Source organism: Cannabis sativa, chromosome X (assembly GCF_029168945.1).
Source record: "Cannabis sativa cultivar Pink pepper isolate KNU-18-1 chromosome X, ASM2916894v1, whole genome shotgun sequence".
Taxonomy (NCBI): domain Eukaryota; kingdom Viridiplantae; phylum Streptophyta; class Magnoliopsida; order Rosales; family Cannabaceae; genus Cannabis; species Cannabis sativa.
The window spans coordinates 40,422,079-40,435,626 of NC_083610.1; the positions used below are offsets into that span (position 1 = coordinate 40,422,079).

Sequence of the window (13,548 nt, forward strand, 5' to 3'; positions counted from 1 at the left end):
GTGAAAGCCCAAAAAGTTATTCTTACTTTTATATAGGTTATAGAAGTATGTAAAGAATATGAATATGATTGGTAAATATGAAAAAAATTAAATTTGATTTGTTTAAGTGAACTTAATTTTTGAAAGAAAAAATTTTAAATATTTAATATTACTTTTTAAAATAATACTTATTAGATATAATAGTATTATTTTTAAAATCTTATATAATTTCTAATACTAAAAGGGAATATAGGCTTTTAAAAAAAATATTCATAAATCACAAAATATATGTGTGTTATCAATTTAATTATATATACACATATATAATTCTCTTTTATTATATTATATGCTTATTAATATATAGGCATGGTTTCATTAAAAAAAATATATATATATATATATAAAAGCATGGTTATATAAATAATAATTATTAATAAAATTAGCTTAAAAAATAAAGAGGCATTATTTATTTGAAAATATACTTATTGATAGCAAAAAAAAAAAAAAACATAAGACAAAATACTCATTTTCACAAATATTCACAAAAGATAAAATATTAATTAGGGAGAAGCTTAGTTTAGAAAAAAAAAAAAAGTAAATAGTGTACATGTTTCAATTACTTAGTTAAAATTTTTATAATTGAATATATAATAAAGGCTAATTATGTAATTCAATTAGTGAAAGGCCAAAAAGCTAATTATATAGGTTATAGATTATTTTGCAAAACAAAACATATAAATGGTAATTAGCAGTAATTAAAAGCTTAATTAATATAATTTTATGAAAGCATTAATTAATAGTTATAACATCAGAGTGGAATCATATATAGTAATATATAACAGCAGCACTAATACTGTCCAGTGTCCATACACACTATATATGGTCAGATACATTCATGATCATGAGGGAGATCATATCCCTCCCATGCAAATTAAATGATATACTATTTATATTAACTAATTTGCATTCAGCTCATGCCTAGCTATACCTACTTAATTTCCCAATTGTAACATTTTTTATTATATATAGCTAGATCAATATACAAATGTGTCATTTGTATAGATATAATTAATGTTGTTTCATGTGGCCCTTAGCCGGTCCAAGCCGTAAAATCTCTGCAACAAACCAAAAAAAAAAAAAAACTTATCTTATTAGATGCTTATAAACAACATGTTCTATACATATAATTAATTAATTATTTGGTTAATTACCAGAATAGAATGAATGTGAGCGAGTAATGGAGTAAGTAATAGAATCAAAGTGTGCATCTCCTCCTTAAGAGTAGCATAATTTTCATCTTTGGCCAAAATAAGACTAATGAAGTATTCACGATCTGGTACTAATTTCAGAGCTACCTGTAAATATAATTGTAATATAATATTATATTATATATTTTATTAGCTACTATGTATCAAATTAAACAAAATTAAAAAGATAATATATACCTTAAAGGCAGCTGAAGATATCCATCTATGCCATGGTTTTAAGGTAATATTATAAGCCTCTTCCACAGCTTGCTCCATGCTCATCATCTCATCACTTGATAATTTTTCCAATAGTGTCACTGTGAAATCTAACGACCTAATAATGTATATATGTACTTTCAAATTATTTTTTAATAAAATCACACTAAATATAGTATTTATCTAATTACTTCAAATTAAAGTTTGGTATGCTCAAATTATAATTACAATCTCACATTTTACCTTATACACATAATATAGGCTTTGTATATATGTTGACAAAATTACATGTTACGTATCAAAATAATTAAATAAATATATATGTACACAAAAATATAAATATACTAAAACAATTTTTTTAAACCGTGAAAAAATGAATGCATATCACTATATATATATTAATAATGGAAATATATTCAAACGTGTTTATTAGTCATGTTATTTATTATTATTATTTGTAAGGATTAGTCATGTAATTTAGTTATATATAATTCGTTGTTTTAAGGAGTTTTTTGAGTTAAGTTTTGATGCTTTTAGACATAATTTTTTGTTCTTCTTTTTTCTATTTCTTTGTTTTTGGCACACAATAATATATTGGTAATATGGTACATTACACAATAATTATTGACAATTATAGCACAAAAATATATTAATAATATGAAATTTAAATCAACATAACTCATATTTCAACAGTTAAAATACAACAACACTCCTAGAATCTGTTGACTGTTAATTTGTATGTTATTAAGAGTTTGAAAAAGGCACCATTACAGAAAAACACTACCACACCAGCACCAACAGAGATGGAGTTTATATATTTATAAAGAGTATTGCTATCAAGCATCCGTGGTGTTCAACACCTTTTATAGGTAACACTCTATGATTGGTTAACGATATTCTCTAAAAGTTATTTTTTTTTTAAATTATATAAGACTTAATACTTAATTACCACTAATAAAGGAGAGCCTATTTAGCTTCATATCTTAAAAAATGTTTTTTGTTCTTTTTTTTTTTTAAAAAAACTGAAAACAGTTTTTAAAAATTAATTATAGGAATCGTTTGACAAAACTTTTTTAAAAAATTAAAAAACAGAAAACATTAAAATGTTGTTTTTAATTTTCAAAAATAATTTTTTTGTCTAACATATTATACTTTACATTTTTGCTCACATACTCGGATCCTAAACCCGAAACCAAACCCGAACTGGGATTCGGATGGGTTCATGTTATAGTATGGTGTTAAAATATTAGTTTTTTTTTTCAAGAAAAAACTTTAAAAATAGTTCTAAAAAATTTGTGCCAAACATCATTAAATTTTTAAAATAACAAAAAAACAATTTTTTATTCTTACTTTTAAAAATACAATTTTAAAAATTAAAAACTGAAAACATAGTCAAACATGTTCTAAAAATGTCTTTTAGCAATTCTCGTTTAGAGATGCAATTATTGTTTTTTGAGAGATTATTGGCCTACCAAGCCACAAATGATTGGTGAAAAGCTATTGTGAATAATGAGAAATGATTGATGTAATTTAATATCGGGTTTTATTTATTTTATTTTAATAAAAATTATTATTAACCGCTAATAAATTATAGAACACCACCTTATAGTGGTGCTAGATATATTTGTGTCCCACAACAATTAATAATCTTAATTGAATAAGATTGTGAAGTAGTGTAATTTATTTTTCTGTTTGAAGAAGTGTATAATTAATTACCTTATATGTAGAAACTTGAACGTTGTGTTTAGTGAATTGTTTTCTCTTTGGAATATGTTCAAGTGTTTTATTATTCTAACTACCCATGGTTTGTTAAATTATTTTGATGAACGATAATCAATTCAATTGAGACCTTTGCAGGCTTGTAAATAGTAATTAATTTCAGTTAATTTTTTTTAACAGTCAGTTTTTTTTTTTTTGCTTTATTTTTTATTTTGTAAAATAAAATAATCAGTTAAATATGTAAAGTAAACATTCACGAATTTCTCTCTGACAACATTATTTAACGTATGGACAACTATTTTTCTTTTCCTCATATTTTTTTTAAACTGTTTATCTTTTTTTTTTCTAACATCAACTTGATTAATTATCTTCTTTATTTATTATTATTTTTTTTCTTTTTCTCTTAATTAATTATTTGTCTTAGTCTTTTTTTTTTTGACTTTTCGTCTAACATTTAGATATCTCTTAATTTTTTCCAAAAAGAACGATCAGTATTAAAATTAATTTTTTTATTTATTTTTATTTTATAACAAAAAGTAATAAAATCTTAAAGTTAATAAACATATAAAATCTTAAAGTTAATAAACATATCAAATAACATCATATATTACTCTAAAGCCTTCTGTTATGTTGCATTTGAAACTTACGATATAGTATAGCAATAACACATTTATTTAATAAAGAAATTTTGATATGTTAATATGAAAACTTACAAATTTACCAAATAATATTTTAAACATAATAGAATTAGTTATATTTAAAAATTATTATATATATATATATATTAATTTAAAGTTGAGTGATCAAAATAAATAACCAAATGTGTATAAGAAAAAAATTATCTTAAATTGATTTTTTTTTTTAATAAAAAGTAACTAATTTATATATTACTTTACATCAAAAATAACCCAAATGTTACTTTTTTTAAAAAAAAAACTTGTAAAATACTGAAATTTCTTGAAGTGAGATTTTTTTTTTTTTCAGTTTTTTTCATTTTCGATAATTATAAATAAAATATTTTCTTAAAAATATTTTTATAAATAAAATTAATTTTAAGTATAATATTAAAAAAAAAAAACCTCAATATTATACTATATTTTTGGTAGCTATGTATAATATAGACTTTTTACAAATATATTTTTGGAAATATTTCTTTTGTCCAACTTTAAATAAAATTTACATTAGTGCTTTTCCTTTTTGCTTTTTTTTTTTTTTTTTTGTCAATTAGTTAAGTTAAACTTTGTTTTTTACACCAATTATTCATGACAAATATATAAAGGGTGTATTTAGTAATATTTTCTTAATTAATTTTTTGTTTTTAAAATTAGAAAAATAAAAATATTTTTTAAAATTTTGTTTTATAAAACTGTTTTTACTTTTTAATTTTTAATTGAGAATTAAAATTTTAAAAATAAAAAAAAAATCATTTTCAAAATTTTTTAAACACTTTTTTATCAATATTTTGGACTCCCACCCAACCTAGACCTTGGAACCTGGACCCGGACCCTAACTCAGACCCAAATCCCGCCCTGGCCCCGACCCTAGACCTGACTTAATTATATAAAATCAATAAATAAAAATAAAAGTAAAATTTATAGAACATACTTTTATTTTTTATTTTTAAAATTAAAAAATAAAAGTGTTACCAAACACTATAATAATAAATTAAATTAATATGTATATTACTCTTTTTTTTTTCTTTTCAGAAAATATATTACTTTATTTAAATGTTTAGAATTAATTAAAATTTAGTAACTTCGTTATTACATTTTTTCTTTTGAGAAAATATATTACATATTTAAAATCTAATGCGGTGGTTGAATGAACGAATTCTCTATTAAAAAAAATCTGAATGATATTTATCATATTTTTATTTTTATTCTACATACAGAGAATAGAATAAAATTAATACTACTTTACTTGGTTAATTTTTTGTTTAAATTTTGTAACTAAAATTATTAAACCAAGTACAATAATGTTTTATTATGATAAAAATATCTACTTAAAAACTAAACTATTAATTGCAAAATTTCTTTTATAATTTGTTCATTCCAACTACATTAAAAAGAACATTTAAATAAAATAAAATAAAATAAAATATTTTATTTAATTATATTTTATTATAAATTTATCATTTATATTATTTAAAATATTTAAATTTATATTCTTATTTTATTGTTTGATAAAATTGGTTAGATATATTTTTTATTAATAAATTTAAAATTAAATTAAATTTTATATATTTAAAAATATAATTAAATTGTATTAGATTTAATTTTATTATTATTATTTAAATTAATAATTAAATAATTATAACTCTAATACAAGCAAACATGCATTGCTACTTATAATATCTAATGTATATGTTATGAAGGTGTAGTGATTAAGTATATGTTATGTAGGTGGAGTGATTAAGTAGGGTTCAATTTTTTGATATGGATGTAGCTAGCTAGGGCTAATTAATTTAACGAAATAAAACATGCATTTAAGAGACGTTATTGGATAAATTTTTTTATGTGTGATATATATCTAGCTTATATATATATACAGTAGAACCTCTATTCAAGAATACACTTGGGATCAAGTAAATTATATTCTAATTGGGAGGTTATAACTAAATAGAGTTACACTAGAAAAAAAAATTAAAAAACCAAAAAATATCAATGTAACAATAATAACAATAAATAATCATTAATACTATATCGTAATAGAAATATTTTAGAGTAAATATAGTTTCACACATGTATTATATAATTTCAAATAAAATTATTAATTTTACATAAATAAATTTACAAAATACATGTATATATTTTATTAAGATGTAATTATTCTTATATAGAGGTATACTTTGTTAATAAAGGACTTAAAAAATGTATAACTAATTACAATTTAGAGGTTATTCTTATTTATAACTGGCCTAAATCGGGACTTGATTTTTTTATAACAAATTAGAGGTTATTCTTGAATAGAGTATTCTTAAATAGAGGTTCTACTGTATATATATATATATATGTGTGTGTGTGGTTTTCCATTATTGATATTCTTAAATGGTTTATGAGAAATTCATGGATCACTTTTTATTTATATATAATAAAATAAATCTCATTAAATCTAAAAAAAATACGATTGAGTTTTTGCTGTTGTACATCTACGATAGTATTTTCTTAATTATTTATTGTATTCCTTTTCCTATTACAATTTTGACATTCCCTTGGGATCACACATAATATTCCAATCCGCACTTCTCTTCTTTCTTCTTCACAACTTAATAACAAAATATATAAGTAATAATAATAATAAAAATGAAGTGTGACTTTTATCAAAGTTCACAAAACCAACGTTCACAAAACCAAGCATCAATGGCGAAAAAAACCCAACAAAGTTTACAGCTAACAAATGCTCGACATATGCATTAGTTTCCAGGAACAAAGTTTTTTAAAGTTACGTAATAATTTACATATATGCTGCAAACACAATATAAAAAAAAATAAAGAAAAATATGGAAGAAAGAAGAGACAATTATTCACATCTAGAAAGGTAGTAGAGATAATAATAGAAACTTTTCATTTTTTTTCTTTTTTTTTTATCATTTTTTTTTTCTTTTTGAATAAAGATAAATATGAAATTTTAATCGTATAGAGTTTTATTTTAATAAAATATAGTATTTTAAAATAATTTAAATTCAAATAATTTAATAGTATTTGTTATAAAATACTATCACTTTTTGTTAAACATGGTTTTCACTTTTTTGTCGACACTACCATATTCAATTTATCAACGAAAAAATAGACAATCTAGATATATGCGGACCCGACTAGAATGAAAAATGTAAAATACAAAAGTTACACTATTGTCTCTATCGAAGCAAATGAAGATTAAAATCCACCAATGACTATCATTAGTTTTCTTATCTCCAATTTTTAGACAAATGCTATCTTCAATTATCAACAATTTAGAGATTGATTTTTAATTTTCTTTGTATCTTACACCCGTTTAAGTAATGTTTCTTTAAGTATTGGAACATCAATTTTTAATTTATTTTTAGATTAACTTAAGAACATATTTAAATCATCAAACTTTCTTAAATGCTAATATATTACATTCAGTATTCACTTTTAATTGACAACATTATAAACTATAATATTTAGATACACATAATAATAATCTCACCTAATAACTAATAATATATTTTTTTTAATTTTTAATTGTATCACTTTCAAATAACATAGAAAAGAACAAACATAAAATTTAGTATACGTGCCTCACACGTAGCTTTTTGCTAGTATATATATGTGTGTGGTTTTCCATTATTGATATTGTTGACTCTTTGAGATTTGGGAATAAATAATCTCAACATTAATGCTCCATTCCCAATGGATCATATAAAAATCTATATACTTAAGAAAAACTCTATAGTTTATATCGTAATCAGTTAATTTGTTTATTAAGAATCTGTTAAACGTGTCGACACAGGAGTTCCACCATCGTTCTATACCCTTTACATAAATACATAAAAAAAAACATAATAGTTCAGTAATAATAACTTAACATGAAAACAAGACTTTTAATTAATTAAAGTAAACGAGGACTTTATTTTATTAATTAATTTCTAGAGAGATGACACAATATTTGACATTACTATCAATAATTGGAGAATCATGTATACTTTAAAACCCTTTATTGTGACTTAAATAAACATTATATATTTCTATAACTAATTAATTTTACCAATAAATATCATAATTAAAGATGCATATAGCCAAAGCAAATCTCAATGTCCTGATCTCCCTATGTAACATATGTATATCCATAATAATTAATTAATGAACTCGTATTTTGTCTTCATTCAGTCCAAAATTATTTGATTATATATATTATATAGTGATTTATAGTAGTGATGTTAGAAGATTATTATAAAAATTTGAATATATATGCATTTAAATAATCAAATTTAATTTATTTATTAGTGTATAGATATACCTGGTTAGCCAAAGAAAGGCCTTAGTGGAGCTAGGCCCTTTTCTTGCAAGTCCTTGGGTGACCTCTTTTTTGACCATCTCAACCACATTTGCATACAATGTTGGATCACATTCATGAACTTTTTCAAGTCTCTACAATAATTAACAACATAATTATATATATAATCAATTAATTAATATATATGTATAGATTATAAATAATAGAATTAGTTATATATATTTTTGTTATTACCTGAATATTTTGGTGGACATCTTGTCTTAGAACTGCCATAGTTGGTCCAATCTTATCTGCAAATTAAAAGGAGATCATAGATATATAATTAGATTTAGAAAATAATAATAAGTAATAATTAACAATAATAAATAAATATGTAGTTATTATTACCAAGTACTTGAAGAACCAAAATATTGCATAGTGAAAGAAAAGGCTTGGTGGGTATATAATGATGATGATGTACAGGAGAATTAGGAGGAAGAGGTACTGCTAATTCATCAGTATCATCATCATGACCTGGTTTACTATTAACTGCTTTGACCATCATGGACACTCTTTCAATGGCAGATCTAATCTCTGATGAACAACAGTACCCCTTTTCTTCATCATCATCACCACATCCACATGATGACTTTGTAATAATAATTTCCTTATTATTATTATTCTCCATTTTCAGATGATCATGTATATATATAAACCACTTCTTGATGATTAATTATATCTAAATATGTATAGATAGATAGAAGAGAGCTTAGCTAATTAGCTTGATCGAGTTTGTGTATTTAATTTCTAAGTAATTTAGAATGAGTAATTCATAGAGATAGATAGCTAATTTTGCCTTTATTTATATTGGCTCTGGATGATCCATATGTACTGTGTGGCCCCCATAATATATAATATTTGTTTTTGTAATTTTTCTTGGTAATGAGAATTGACAATGACATTAACTTTGACTTAATCACAACAAAGGAAATGGTTACTTTGAGTTTGGGAGCTTAAATTAATTTCCTCTTTTAGGGATTTTTTGAGTTTTAATAATATTATAAAAATATTTTTAATTGGCCAAATAAATAAATATACAGCTTAAATAAAAAAATTTACACAAATACTATACTTACACACACTTTCAACTCAGGATTCATGCTTCTTGGGCCACCATGCATCAACCCAACGCAACCGAAACGAAAATTTAACCAGATAAGAGAACCGCAATTAATTTTGGCAACTTTACCTGAAAAGACGATCAGAACCACAATTTTAATGTTTCATAACAGTTGCATAAATATTTTGCTAACAGTTATTTCTCCACATATTACTATTAAGGTACAAGTAATTATCGATCAGTGACAAAAAAATACTGACAAATGGTTTCTTACATGTACACACATTTTTACATTTTTTAGTTGCAATTAAGTTGCACATTAGTTGGCTCTCGCAACAGATATAATTGTTGTATTACAATTTCAACAGCAACACATGATCCATGCTTCCTAAGATTGAAACATTCGTCTGATGCAACCTTCGGTCAACCACCCAGCTACCTTCATCTGATGCAATCTGCGGTCAACCACCTAGAAATCCCCCAGCAACCTTCGTCTGATCGAAACCTTCGGCTGATGCAACCTTCGACCAACTACCTAGCAACCTTCGTCTGATGCAACTTTCGATCAACTACCCAGCAACCATCGTCAAACTGTGTAAGTGATAGTGCAAGTGGTATTTTGGTAATTAAAAGTCCACAAAAGATATAAATATGGGCTTTTTTCATAAATGTACAACAAAAATAAAATAATTACAAAAAATGTGCAAAAAAAAATTATTTGAAAAACTTATACATTTTGAAAATTTATTACATAAAACCATACACTACTACAAAAACCCCCTTTAGAGGCGATTTTTAAGCCCTTTCAGCGTCGGTTTTCGCAAAATTTGCCACCGACGCTGATCAGGGCGACATTAAAGGGTTTATATGAACCGACGCCTAGCAAATAACCGACGCCATAGGTGGCGTAGCAACTGACGCCAAAAGGTCGCGAATTTCAGTTTTTTCAATTTTTTTTAATTTAATTATATAATTTTAATTATATATTTATTAATTTATATATTATTTTATTTAATTTAAATTACAAATTTATTTTTTAAAATGTAAGTTAAATATTATTTAAATTTGGGTAAAATACATAATTTCATTTCATAAAAGTAATTAAATATTATACAAACACTAATGTAAAATTAGTCAAAACTATTAATAAGTTAATAAATCTAACTACAAGTTAATCTATAAAAATTACATAATGAAGGAAAATTCTTGGGCCTTTCAACCTCAATCGTCAACGTGAATCAGCGCCATCAATTGTTCTATCCACTTTCGCTGTAGAGGTAATAATTCCGTTTTTGGATCGTATTGCTTCTTACCCTCAAACTGTTAAAAAAATTAAAAATTTATATTAGTTTATATATATGTATATTATATATTTGTTATTATAATAAATATATACTGTAATCAATAATTAAAACTTACAGCATTTTGATCTTGTATGTAACGGCTGTGGTTTGCACGTGCGACGATGTCAGTGATATATTTCAAAACATAAAAACCACATTCTTGGCTTTTAGGTTGTCTTGGACAGTTTGCTTGGTTAATTCCTAGCCACGGGCCAAGATACTCATGTGCGTTCCCTATATACATGAATGCCCTGTTTTGGAAAATTGTATTAGCATTTCAGTTCGTTAGTTAATTTAAATTTTTTACATAAGAAGTCATTAAATTATTACCTTCTGATCATTTGTTCTATTTCTTCGGGAATTTGGCGGCCACTTACAGGGTTTAAATGGATAATTTTCCTTGGCGTAACCACCACTAGCGTCCAATGCATCCTAGAAAATTATATTGGAATATAAGTAAGATAGTATAAAATAATTTGAAGTCATAACATAGAAATGAACAATTAGCACTAAAGAATTTAATAAAGTTTACTCGATATTTCAAGGAATAAAGAACATTTGGTGGTTGTTATTCATTAATGATAACCAATTAGCCAATCGTCTTGCCGCATCGTCAAAAGACTGACTCTTTTCTTCATTGGTGTTCCCATGCACTACGAGAAGCTCTGGGTCGTAAAACTTAAAAAATTTCTTCAGACCGTTGATGCTCTCCCATATGTGCCTGCCAAAAAAAGTGTTAGTGTCTTATAATAATTTGACTATAATTTGATATATAAGGTTAATTAGATTAAAAAAGAGTATACATCATTCCAAACAGCATTCCCTGGTTGCCGATGTAGTCACACGTAGCAACCTGCTGCAAATCCTCTCCAGATAACGTGATCTGGGTACGCGGTGCAATGAATCCTCGAGGGACATGAATTGTGATTATATCACATTTATCTTTGAGCCTCAGGAATTCACGAATCATCCATTTTAGCGAATTAGGGATCAACTCCATCTTCTCTTCCGTGAACAAGTCATATTCCCATACACCACCGCCTTGTGGAGAAAGCCTTGGAGCTTTCCCCGTCGACGCATCACGTCTTGAGGGTGGTTGAGCGAGTGGACCCTAAACAAAACGGAACATAATATATCAAATTTTATCCAAATTCTACCGAAATTTCGGCAGCATAATAGTTGGAACATACGCCTCACCAGCCACCTCTCCTTCTTCCTCTTGTTCGGCAGCATTTCTCTGCTGCTTAAGGGATTGGACTTCCGCTTTTAATTTTTCAATCTCCTTCGCTTGCCGAGCCACAACATCAGACACTTCCCTTTTCTTCCTGCCGAACAGTTGAGATGCCCTGGTCAGGAACCTACAAATCATAAAATGCAAATTAGCTACGATTTTATTTGTGTAACTAAATAAATAACATTTCAAGTAATAACATACCCAGCAGCCCTGACACGTCCAGGATGCTCTGGTGTCCCGAGCGCCTGCGTCGGGATATCGTTCTGGCCCTAGACCTGAATTTGTCCCTGACTAAGCTTCTCCTCTAATTGAGCCTAATGCACACATATATTCAAGCAATTAGTATATGAATTATATACACTAACTCATGAGTAGAACTCAATTAAGGATTAATATATACTTACTATCTTCTCTGCAATTTCCTTGTCGTAATCAGTGACAAGTTTTCGACTCTTGGTGCGAGATTTAATCCAAACACGGTGGCGGGGGGGATCTGCAACTTCGAGATCCTTTTTCTACATCACGTTATAACAATTAAATGAGTACCAATTAAATTTTATAGCACATTATAGCACATTAAATTTTAAGCATTACTTACCACAGCTTCCCGACGATCACCATTCCACTCCGACCACCTCGATGTTTGGATTGAATTTTCGAGGAACGTTCACGTTGCACCTTACTCAATTCCTACAATGCCAAAAAAATACATTAGATACATGTACTTTTATTTAAGAGTTTATCTTAGTGTTAATATAATTAGCATACCAGAAATTCAGGAGTTAGTCGACTTTCAACAAAAGTGCACCAATCAGCAGTGTCGATCTCGGGGTGCTTTTGAGGGACTTGTGCCAGTTGTCCCAGATGCTTCTCTTTCAAAGCGGGCATTATGATGTCTTTTGTCATCCTATTCTTGAAGTCTTTCATTAACTTCCCAGCTAGGATGAGACAATCATGTTTGAAGGAGTCCGGCACAATGAACCCCGTCTATTTTGAAGGAAAACAAACACGGTTAGAGTGAACATTTGAAGTAATAGAAAAACAAATTAAAATTCTAACAAATAACAGCTTACCTGTATGTCTTTCCAAACTTTATTTTTCAGAGTCGGGTTGACTTCTTTCCAGTTTTTATAGGACAACCCTATCGTCTGCCGGCATCTGACTCCTAGAGTGGATACGAGCTTCGCATAGCTTTTCCCGCAGTATTGTCCTTTGTCATTAACCTCGAGGGCCACTCTTTTGCCCTGATCCATTAGTTTGGATATTTCATTCATCTGCGTCGGCCCTCGTGTAGGTATTACGGTTGGACACTCATTTTCTGCGCCTGAATCAGATCCTGATTCCGAGTTGGCCATGTCTACACCATTAACAAACAAACTTTAGAGTTAGCTATATATATAACAAGTAGTGTATATGAAATATTAAAAGCATAAACAAATTGTTAAGTATTGAGCATTCACAACCACAATATAAAGTAAGCTATAAATCAAGTTATCAATTAGACACGTTTTCTTTTCTTTTTTTGTTTATGTTTGCCTGAATCACAATTGACCCATATTCCCTCATTGATATCGTTTCTAATGTATTCAGTGTCGTCTTCCTCAAGGTTACGATCAATTCCCATAAGTTGCTCATGAATTGGTTGTCTAGCAATGAAGTCATCGTAACGTAAGTCAGCATTCTCCTCATCCTCTTCAGTCTCTAAGAACCTCCTCTCTGGTGTCGATAAAACAA

The 13,548-nt window shown here is 26.7% G+C and overlaps 1 protein-coding gene across 1 annotated transcript; it reads right to left on the reverse strand.

Moving 5' to 3' along the window:
• Positions 1 to 289: 289 nt before the first annotated feature.
• LOC115702415 (glycolipid transfer protein 3) lies at positions 290 to 10,951 on the reverse strand. Its single transcript, XM_030629880.2, has 6 exons — positions 8,526 to 10,951; positions 8,373 to 8,428; positions 8,142 to 8,272; positions 1,425 to 1,560; positions 1,191 to 1,334; positions 290 to 1,094 (listed from the first exon to the last, which is right to left on the reverse strand). The coding sequence occupies exons 1-6, from the start codon at positions 8,803 to 8,805 to the stop codon at positions 1,059 to 1,061; spliced, it is 783 nt and encodes a 260-aa protein (XP_030485740.1). The 5' UTR covers positions 8,806 to 10,951; the 3' UTR covers positions 290 to 1,058.
• Between the last annotated feature and the right edge of the window lie 2,597 nt (positions 10,952 to 13,548).